This window comes from Orycteropus afer, unplaced genomic scaffold (assembly GCF_000298275.1).
Source record: "Orycteropus afer afer isolate SDZICR_OR568_19922 unplaced genomic scaffold, OryAfe1.0 scaffold00078, whole genome shotgun sequence".
NCBI classification, from domain to species: Eukaryota; Metazoa; Chordata; class Mammalia; order Tubulidentata; family Orycteropodidae; genus Orycteropus; species Orycteropus afer.
The window spans coordinates 4,834,803-4,846,586 of NW_006921665.1; the positions used below are offsets into that span (position 1 = coordinate 4,834,803).

General features: G+C 39.8%; 1 protein-coding gene across 1 annotated transcript in view; it reads right to left on the bottom strand.

The window, feature by feature from the left end:
- Positions 1 to 11,784, bottom strand: part of ITSN1 (intersectin 1) — a 217,486-nt gene that overhangs the window by 91,619 nt on the left and 114,083 nt on the right. The window contains exons 21-24 of the mRNA XM_007941304.1: positions 10,201 to 10,360; positions 5,660 to 5,865; positions 4,769 to 4,851; positions 62 to 228 (exon numbers count right to left, since the gene is read on the bottom strand). Coding sequence (XP_007939495.1) covers positions 62 to 228; positions 4,769 to 4,851; positions 5,660 to 5,865; positions 10,201 to 10,360 — 616 coding nt within the window. The remainder of the gene's footprint in view (positions 1 to 61; positions 229 to 4,768; positions 4,852 to 5,659; positions 5,866 to 10,200; positions 10,361 to 11,784) is intronic.

Sequence of the window (11,784 nt, forward strand, 5' to 3'; positions counted from 1 at the left end):
ACTCCCCCACAAAGGGAGTCACTGAACAGAAAGGGAGAGGAAACAGTTAATGTGGGTTTACCTCTGAATCTTTAAGCCTCACATAGTTAGAAGGGAAGACTCCGGACTTGTCGCCCACTGTTCCTGTCCACCAGTCACCATCTTTCTTGGTAACCAAAATCACATCCCCTTGCTGAAAGGTTAAATCTCCTTGCTCAGAACTCTCGTAAGTGTACATGGCAATAAATTCTGGTGGGGAGAAATATTGAGATACGGAGAGAGCTTGATTGTTTAAAGAAATCCCAGACAGCTATGCAAAAGCAAGTTTATGAATAAGAAAGTTAGACTATGAGCCATTCAAGAAAAAGGCTAGTCACAGATAAAACACAGTTTTTTTACACAGAAAATCCTGGGCTCCAAATTCCCCAACTGCATATAAAAGCTCAGTCACTGCAGACAGGGAGACAATTTGTACAAAGACCGACCCACAAGAATGAAAAACCAAGCGCATGTCTACCAACGGTGGGTACAAGGATGATCTATGATTTAATGTCATGATTTCTTTTAAAGCGAAAACGGCATTTGTTTAATTTTAACTAACATTTACTGAGTCCCTACTTTGGGCTGAGCACTGGGCTAGATGCATTCACATGCAGGCGCCCGGTATACACTCAAATAGCTGTAATTCAGTTTTGAGGGTATCAAGTCACAATTTTAGAAAATTTGTCAATATTTCTTTCACATAAAATTAGAAACTAAAACACATTTTTTATTATTCAACTGCCTGAATGAAAATTTATGTCCTATTGTGCCTTATACAGAGATGGCAGGAAACTTAGGACATAAAGTGGAAAACATATCCTGTTCAGTTAAAAATGGGCATTATCATTCAAGTACATGAACAAGTAGAGTGGACTGATGATGTCTACTCAACCGTAGAAAATAACCAAGCTTTTTTGACAAGTTGAAAAAGGACAAGGTGCAGTTTCTTACATGTTGTTATTTCTCTAATTTAGTTTAAAGGATAAGAATTTATTTAGTGCCCTGAGTTTAAGGGATGTGCATCCCAGAAGAAATTTTTCTTTTTCATTACAGTAGAACTTTGTACTCCTCTTAGCTAATTTTACTAAGGTTTAGAAAAAAGTCACTCTCAGAAAGATCATTAGACACTATTCTATACACTATGCTAGGCACAGAACTACAAAAAGATGAACACAAGTTTCTTAGCTTCCACTCTTTCTCCATCTTATCCTAACCTAAGCTTTTGTATGTTTCAAAAGCAACAGAAAAACCATTTACCCTAAACTTTCATTTCTATTATGGATGATGTATGTTTCTCTCTAAAAATTCAGATGGCATTCCTTAAATGCAGACTGTAAAGTTAATGAAATTTAGCGTAGAAGACTCCTTTGGCTAACTATGAGAGCAAGCCTCTGCAGTAGCCAACAATGAAAACTAAAACACACACACACACATCCCTAAAGTTCTTGCTAAGGAAAGAGTTTTCTGTTGTGGGGCAGCCCCTGACAGGCTCCCAAAGGGCCTTCTTCAACATCAGCAGTGCTGACCTGGACATGTTTCGAGCCAGCAGCCACTGCTTGTGGAAAATGCTGGACCTCACACCAGACACAGGTCTTCTAAATATTCTAGGGAAACACAAGACTCTGGGTCTTCAGCCTTCTGGCACTGGTAAGCCGTATCTCCACAGTGGAAACTGGGAAAATGATTTCCCACACAAGGAAATCAAATGTTGGCAGCTTTAATAGGGACATTCTTTTCTCCTTAATATACTCATTTTGCTGATTTCTCAATATTCTGACCTGTCCCTTTCATTCTGCTCCTTGTTACTGCTCTTGATTGTAGATCTCTTATTTGGCCATATAAGATAGGATCGTTGGCAACCATACTTTGCCCAGTTATTCTCACATTTGAAAGTTACTTTCTTAAAAACAAATTCACATTTTGAAGTAACTTTGAAAATGCTTAAGAGACTTCAGAAAATGAACTCTGGCTGAACTTGACATTGCAGCAGAAAACACAAAAGGAGATAGGTAAGGTCTCCGAGGGCCTCTTTACCCTGCACTGCACACAGGCGTCTGTGAGGCTGCCTTCAGATTAAAAATAGGGAGACGTGATGATGGGCATGCAGTGGGACTCCCATCTGTTACACACTATTCATAAAAACTTTCACAGAGGGTGTAGGCCCTTCCCAAACCAAGATTTTAAGAGCTACCCAGACTGACAATCTATTTAATCTGGTTTATAGTTCACTTTAAATTTGATCACTTTTAAGGTATAATATTAACAAATGGTTCATTAATATGTATACCTTTTCTCAGAATTTCAAATACCTACGTCCTCCATCACCCCTCCATAATGCCAGCAGATTTTCCTAATGTTTCTTTACCAACATCGTTCAAAATGGATGTAATAAGTATCAACTAAGATTAGATTTTACTCTGTCCTCCCAACTTTAAGTATGTGTGTAGTTCATCTGTAAACTATTTATGAGGTCTCAAAAAGTCAAGGCCGTAGTACATTTTTCAAAACAAATCAACATCCATGCCATGTGATGAGAATGCTCACCTCTCTAAATGGCTCTATCAGTAAGCCAGGGAACTATGCAAAAGGGAAATAAAAGTAGCTGACATTTACTAAGCTTTGTTCTAAAAGCTTTGCACTATTATCTCATAATCCTTGTGCTAATTTCCGACCTCAATCAGTCATTATGCACACTTTACAGATGAAGAAGCTAAGGCATGACCAAAATCGCAGGACTACTTGGAATACAAAGTTAGAGTTGGGATACAAAGGCTGGCCCTCTAATGACACTTTAATTGGATAGAACACACTCAATTTTGAAGAAGAGATGTGACAATTTCCTTATAGAGTATTGACTGCACATGCTGTGATTAAGCAGCTTTCTGCCTTAACAGTGGGTAAAAATGTGCAAAAATGATGAGAATGTATACAAAGAATGTCAGTGATTGTTTTGGTGGTAATCATAAAAACTGGATGTAATGAAATGCTGGATTTGTGTTCAGTGATAATGAGGTTTTGTACTTACAGCTCTTGAAAAAGTTACTTTGTTATTGTCTGAAATACTGTTAAGGCTTAGTCCTTGTTGTCTCTGCTGAAATAATTATTTTTATCATTCTATTTTTAATATGGTAGACTTTCCAGGGACTGCAACAGTGTCATTATAGCAAGCTAAATAAAATATTACATCTTCAAGTAATTTATTCAAATAATTCACGAAAAGTTACACTATAATTGGTTATTGATGACACCTGTTTGGGAGCTCTGGTAGCGTAGTGCCTAAGGCACTTGACTGCTAACCAGAAGGCTGGCGGTTCAAACCCACCAGCCACTCCTCAGAAGGAAGACGGGGCAATCCACTTCCGTAGTGATACTGCCTCGGAAACCCAAGGAGGGGTCGCTATGAGTCAGGTCTGACTCGACGGCACATAACAACGATGACATCTGTTAGCTATGAAAGTGTTCAGACTTCTGCCTGGAAAGCTTGCCTAACTCACTGTCATTGAGTAGATTCCAACTCACAGCAACCCCCATTGGGTTTCTGAGGTGGTAAAACTTTACAGAAGTAGATTGTTCCATCTTCCTTCCATGGCTGGTGGGTTTGAACTGCCAACCTTCTGGTTAGCAGGCAAATGCCTTAGGCATTATGCCACTAGAGCTCCTTCTAACTCAGGTAAAACCAAAAAACCAAATTCACTGCCGTCGAGTCGGATCTGACTCATAGAGACCCCTCCTTGGGTTTCTGAGGCAGCATCACTATGGAAGTAGATGGCCAATCTTCCTTTTAACTCAGGTAGTACTCTTCAATAAGTACTATGATAAACAACTGTATTGAATATCAAAAAGATATGGGATTGTTATCACTATAGCCTGGGTTATATAGATTTTGTTCATTTTAAAATTTTTTTGATTGGGAAAAAAAAAACAAAACCTGCCATTGAGTCATTTTCAACTCATAATAACTCTGTATGACATAGTAGCATTGCCCCTTAGGGTTTCCAAGGCTGTAAATCTTTATGGAAGCAGACTGCCTCATCTTTCCCCCAATGAGTGGGCTGGTTTGATTTGAATTGCCAATCTTTTGGTCAACGGCTGAGCACTTACTCACTGTGCTACTAGGGCTCCCTACTATATACCAGGTATTTAAATAATACTTATGATCATATCACAAAGTAGAGACCTGGAAATAATACAATTATATGTATAATAAACACTGAAAATGAATTATTTAGGCCTATATCATTTGGTTTGGTTTTTACATGAAATATAGAAACTAAGCTTCTATTGCATTTGGGGTTACATAGATGGCGTGGATATTACGTGAGAGCTTTACTGGACTGTGTCGATGTGGTTTTAAAACAGAGTAATTATTTGAAATCAGATAAGACTACACTAGAGACAGCAATGAACAAACTTTAGATATAGAGATACCCAGAAAGTTGTATCCTCATTGAATTTGATGGGACACTTTCAAAAGTCAAAGGGCTCATAATCATATACAATTAGAAAATTCATCATTCATTAGAAAATTGATGGTCAATATATCTGACAATATTTGAAAGTCTTCACACAGTACTTTGACTTTGTAAGGGTCTAAACTTTCATTTTACTTCAAAGTTTATACCCCACTGAACGTTAATTAACACAGTCTGTTTTAAAATGAAATCCAATCTCACTTCAAACCTTAACTGTCTGTATTACATAATTTTCTTGACCTTTCTACAGAACATACTTTGACTCAGGTTCTCACCTTCTCCTGAAACAGCCGGTTTGGCTGCTGGGGAAGCTACTCTCTTTAGACTTGCAGGACTTTCCGAAGAACCGGAATCCATGCTGAAAGAGGGGAAGAAAATCCTATTTCACAATTTTTATCTTAAAAGAAAAATAGTAAAAATGACAATAGTTTTTCTCTTTTAAAACTGCTTAACTTTAAAAATAATCTACAACATTTTGAACCATCTACAGCTGATATAACTGCACTTTGCCAAGTTAAAGACACACAACAAGGTGTATTATCACCACCACCATCAGGCATTCTCAGCTCATGTTCTTGTTTTTCAGTACTTTCCTATGCTGGACACATGGCCTATGGAAGGATCTATTTTCAAAGCACAACTGATATGTGCTCACTGAGTATTCTTGTATTTTTATCTTCTCAAAGTTCATTTTTTTTTTTTGAACATCTGTTTAGTTGGAATAATTAAACAACAGCCTTGTTAAGGTTCCGTGCTACAATAAGACCCTAATGAAAACGATAATTAATTCTTCCAATTATTTCCCCACATGCTTTAGGCTTGCTTCTAAGTACTCATATGCATCTGGTACAGGATTAAGTACTAAGCAGAAAGACAGTCACAAGAATGTTCCAGGTCTCAGAGTACAATTCTCTCTTGCCTAACTTAGTGGAAAACAGGGTTTACAGGCTTCCACAAGGGAAGAAAAAATGACCACTTATCTATCTGTAGGAAGCTTCCTTCTTGTCAACACGGGCTCTAACTTTTGCAGTTAAAAGACAAAAGATTTTGTAGAAGACAGAAGGATCCTGCAACTCGTATCTGTGAATCTTAACTAGCGCAAACAACAATTTAGCGCCTAGTATGTACACATTTTGTCAGACAGAAGCAGAAAAACACAAAAATACCTTGTAGATTTCCTTATGGGCCCTGAAATGAGTTTCACGTATGACTTGGGGAACCAACCCTTCTGACCTTGGACTTCTCCAAACCACCACATGTCTTGCTGTTCCAGGACAGTGATGACATCATTCTTGTTAAAATTTAAATGGTTGTCTTTTTTGGCTCTCCAAGGATACAGGGCTTGTGCCTGTAGCCCTTCCACCTTTTCACCCTTGTGTAAAATAACATAAAGGAGTTCTCATTATATTATGGTTTGTTATAAATGAAGACAGATGGGAACACTGACTCACATCTCTCCAGTCAGCACATGTGAGCACACACATCACCAATGACCATTTGGTGCAGCATACGTGCTACATGCTTCGTTGATTTCTCAATAATTGTTCATTTCCAAAATGAGATGAAAACCTGCCAGCCCATTCACAAAGCCAATGTCTGGCTACTTAGAACACTCTATTTTGATTCTATTTTCCTCATTTCCAATCTGACTTGGGTTTTCAGTGAAAGATTAATACTGAAGCAGAAATCTGATGAAATCTCACAAGATAATTAACTGACAGCATAGCTTAGGGAGACACAAGGAAATAGGCCCTACATTGGACTGTGCTTGCTTTAGTTCCTTTTTTAGAGAAACAGACATTTGACTCACATACATTCATTGTAAGGAGAGGACAGAAAACATTCATCCTGGGATTTTATACAGTTCAATCATCATTTATTGTACATCTATAAGCCAAGGCACTATGGGGTTACAAAGGTGAGTACAATACACCGTCTCATCTCCCAAAAATAATTTCAGTTAAAGCACTTTGTTAACCACAAAAACTAGCTGCTGTTGAGCTGAATCTGACTCATGGTGACCCCGTGTGTGTCAGAACAGAACTGTGCTCCACAGGGTTTCCAATGGCTGATTTTTTTGGAAGTAGATCACCAGGCCTTTCTTCCCAGGCAATTCTGTGTGGATTCAAACCTCCAACCTTTGGTTAGTGGCTCAGTGTGTTAACTGTTTGCACAACCCAGGGTCTCTATAAAGCACTATAAAAATGGACAGGAGGATATTATTAGCAAGGAACTCACAATTAATGGGGAAGAAAGACATAAAAACAACTACACATACCACTTGGCCGAACTATATATGCTAAAAAGAGGTTCCACCTATTCACTAGGGAAACAGAGAGGAAGGAGGGGTGAATTCTGCCTGGGAGCAGCATGGAAAATCTCACAGAGGAGGCAGTGTTTGAGTTGGGCTTTGAAGGTTGAGAAGGGTTTTGATAGCTAGGGCTTCGGATGCAGGGCACTGCAGGCCGAGGACACAGCATAAGCAAACGCCTCGAGGTGGCACACTGCAAGAGGTCCAAGAAGAGGAGCACAGTCCGGGGGTGCGTATGGCCTAGTGTCGTGGAGGGGTGTAGGAGGAGCTGAGGCTGGAAAGGCAGGGGGAGGCATTTATTATCTTTTATTTTAAAACAACTGTTGCATAAAACCATCACAGTATCTTAAACCACTACTAAAAACTGAAATAACATCAACTTTCAGATATATACATAAATGGAAAGGAACAAAAAAGGATAATGCCTAAAAATAATTCTTTCAAAATTCAAAATCAATTTCTACTTGAGCCTTTGGAAGTTATTTTATATTGATATTAAACTATGTTGGATAAATGGAGAATTTACAACAGGTTACATAGTTTCTGCATCCACATTGACAACCTTTAAATCTCAGTCTTACGGCTTCTCATCTTCTCAAATCAACAGCGTCTCCATTTCCTGCCATCTTAGCTGTACATTCCTTCATATCTCACAGAATTTTCTCTGCATTTCACACACCCCTCAGGTCTCTAAGTCTTTTACCCTCACAGTGAACCTCATTCCCACAAGGCCACTGATTCCAAAGCCCTAGTGAACTATTGAATTCTCTTAACCACTTTCACGTCTCTACCAAGAATGGATCCCAGACCAGCCATTTCAGCTGTGCCTTCATTGGTATTTCAGAATCTCTCACCCTGAGAAACCTCAGCCACCTTGTCAACATTTTCATGTGATTGTTAGGATATGACCTAACAACTCCAACCTAGGCTGAAATCCCAGGTCTGTCACTTTCTTATGTGACAGTGGGCAACTCTCTCTTAGCCTCAGTTTCTACATCTTACAGATACTTTCTTCAAATCGTTGTTAAGAAAGTTTTGTATCTATGTACAATTCTGCTCCAATAGTTTTAATAGTAGTAGCTTCTTGTTGTTGTTAGCTGTCATTGAGTTGGGCCCCAACTCATGGTGACTTCATGTATGATGGGATCAGACCATAATGATCCACAGTTTTCACTGGCTGATTTTTGGAAGCAGATCACCAAGCCTTCCTAGTCCATCTTAGTCTAGAGGCTTCACTGAAACCTGTTTAGCATCACAGCAACACTTGAGCCTCCACTGACAGGTGAGTGACGGCTGCACTTGAGATTCACTGGCTGGTAACTACCCCCAGGTCTCCTGTGTGGAATGTGAGAATTCCACCACTGAACCCCCGTGGCCCTCAGCAGTAGTTTACATTACTATTTTATTCCTAGTCCCAAACTATGAAGCATGCCAGAGAAAGCCAAAGCAATGGGCAATCACCAATCGTAGACTCCAGCTAAATTCACCCAGGCACTTCTTAATTCTCTGTTGCTGAATTCCTAGTTTACATCCTCCTGAATCCCCCCTATGCTCCACAGGCCCTCTGGGCCCTTCTTCTTCCTCAGAATGATGCCTAACAGCACAGTCTGACCTTCTTTCTCCAACCACTCTTCACCATTTCTCTACCAGAAGAAAAATAACTCTATCTTCTTTTCTGTGCTTTTAATATCGTTTTCACCTTAAACCAATTATATTCTGATACTTGCTCCACGGAGACTTCCCATTTTCCTACACAGCTGGCTCCTATTGATCCAGTGCCCCTCACTCTGCCCTGCTCCTTCTCAAAACTTCCCAGTTTCTCACCAGTCATTTCTGCTTTACTCTTTACAATGTGGCTTTATCTACTTTTTCCCAGCTCACAAACATGTTCTACTCATCACATTGCAAAGTCTCTTCTTGGCCCTGACCACAACCTTTACTGAGAACACCTCCTGGAGATGCCCCCTCCTCCTCATCACTCAGTCACCATCGACTGAGCATCTAACACCTGTTAAGTGACAGCATGGATGCAAAGGGAAGTAATACCTCCCTGTTTAGTGTGTCCACTTCTTCCAGGTCACAGAATACACATAACTCATTGGCACCAAGTAGAATCCAACTCAGAGAAACCGCCACTGAGTTCCCAAGGTGGTAAATCCTGACGGAAGTAGATTGCTCTATCTTCCTTCTGCAGAGTGGCTGGTGGGTTTGAACCACCAACCTTCTGGTTAGCAGTCAAAATGCCTTAGGCACTACACCACCAGAGTATTTTCTATTATTTTCTCCTATATTCTCTCTCCTTTGAAAAGCTCATGCATTTCCTTAGATCTGGTTATTTTCTCTGTGGTGTCGACTCCACTATATAACCCTCATCTTTCTTTTTCTCTCTCACCCTCCACATCTAAGTTCCAACTGCTTGCCAGACAGAACTAGCTGGACGTCGTACTTTCACCTTAAACTTGACACATCTAAAACCCAACTCCTATCTCTACCTAAAAATCAGCTTCTCTTTGTTCCCTCCTTTATCTCGATCCCAGGCCTCATTCTTTCCCTTTTGCTACCATAGGCATTGTGACTCCACAATTTTCATTCTCCTCTGTAGTTTCTCTCACATGGCTCTCTTTCCTGAGTCAGAAAATGTAAACTAAGCTGAGCTCAGGCCTCCCTCACTCTCACCTGGAAGACAGCAACAACCTCCCGACTGGCTCCACTGCCCAGACGGTCCTCCCCCCAACCTTCCGGCACACCTCCAGATGGCTCTGCACAGGGCTGCACTCAATCCTATCACTCCCCAGCCCCTTGGTTTTGTCCTATTTGACTGGATTATTTACAGAAATTATTTTACTCTTTTATCTTCATTGTATTAAACAAACAGAAATGTTCAGAATTGCCAACTTTATCCTTTCAGAAATTACTGATTCTTACCAGGGCATTTAAGAGCTTCTCATAATCTACAGGCAATCTATCTTCTCTGATAAATACTCAATGGTTTGGACAAATGGATGACCAAGGATGATTTTCCCTAAACATACTCAAGGATCTTCTACTTTTAAAGCCTTTTCCCATAGCATTTTCTGTCTCATAAGTCAGCCCTCTCATTTTTAAATACAATCTTACCCTTTATTCAAGATGCAGCTCACATGTCATTTCTGCAGTGAAGAAGCTTCCCTGGTCAGCCAGGCAGATGACTACCCTTCTTATGCACTCTCACTATGGGCAACATATTCCTGGTGTCTTAAAAAAAAACTACTGGAGAAAATGCAAACTGGATTCCACACTGTCAGTGGACCCAGATACATATGACAAGGCTTACTTCTAAATGCCACCATCAACAAACATTCGCTGAATTTCCGATACATATAGAAAGTCCTTTACACTCCCATTGACTGCTTTTACCTGGCCTAACACAGGAGATGGAGAGGAGCCTGTGGCTGTGGCTGGAGTAAAAGCTGATCTCTGCCTTAACTGACCGGCGCTTGGAACAGTGAGTGAGGGCTGGGCTGCCCATGCGTCCCAGTTATCTGTTTCTGGTTTCTCACTTGTGTTGGTGGGCCACCTAGAAAGAAAAACACACCACCATAAACAGTAGGACTTCCTAATGAAGCAGTTTCTCATCCACCACATTCTATGAGCCCACATAACATCAACCCATTACATTTATGTGGCTTTTTAAATTAAAGAAGAAGGGAAAGAGCAGAGGTATGAGTCTGAGCTTCACCATTAGTGATAAACTTCTGACAAACTGCATACTTTGAGTCTTGATTTCCTCACTGATCAAATAAGAACAACACTCTGCCACCATTGGTTAGTTGTAAAGGTCACATGAAACAATGGATAGAGCAATATAGTAAAACATGTGAAAGCCAGAACCTGTGTAAGGTGGAAACCTGTCAGAGAAGGAAAACTCAATTATTTTCCACTGAAACAAGCAATAAAGAAGTGGTAAGAATGCACCTTGTCAAAATCAGAAAACCTGCAAGACCCAGAAAAATAAAGCACTCCTGTCGAGTTAGGTTCTCACAGGTTTCACGGTACTTTGTAACTCTAAAGCACTAGATAAATATCCCTTCAGAATCATTATCATCAGTTCTGATAGCAGTAACTAAATGAAGAAAAGAAGTGACATGCCACATATGAACACATATGGGCTTGGCAGCTGGAGCTTCTGAACAGCATCTCCCTGTCCCACTGATCCTACATGAAGAACCCATCATAGGCAAAACCAGAGATCCATTTGCAGAAAAATGAAATAAGATCTGTACCTCATACCATACACAAAAACAAACTCCAGATGGATAAAAGACTTAAATGTGAAACCTAAAACTATAGAGTTCCTCAAGGAAAAACTAGGGGCAAATTTAGGGGCCCTAATATATGGCATAAATAGACTATCAACCATAACTCAAAATGCACAAATAGCAGAAGAGAAACCAGATGATTGGGACCTTCTAAAAATTAAATTTTTATGTGCTTCCAAAGACTTCTCCAAAAGAGTCAAAAGAGAACCTACAGATTGGGAAAAAATATTTGTTAATAACATATCTGACAAGGGAGTTATCTCTAGAATTTATAGAAAACTCCAATACCTCAATAACAAAAAGACAAACAATTCAATTAAAAAATAGGCAGAAGACATGAATAGATACTTCACCAAGCATGATATCCGAGCAGCCAAGAAACATATGAAGAAATGCTCATAATCATTAGCTATTAGAGAGAAGCAAATCAAACCACCAATAAGATACCATCTTGCTCCAGCACTAGTAGGAAAGTTCAACAAGAGAGAAAATAACAAATGCTGGTGAGGATGTGGGGAGATTGGGACTCTCACATACTGCTGGTGGGACTGTAAAATGGTGCAACCACTGTGGAAAGCAGTATGGCAATTCCTTCAAAAGTTGGAATTAGAAATACCATTTGACCCAACCATTCCTTTACTAGGTATATATCCTAAAGAAGTGAGAGCCATGACAAGAACAG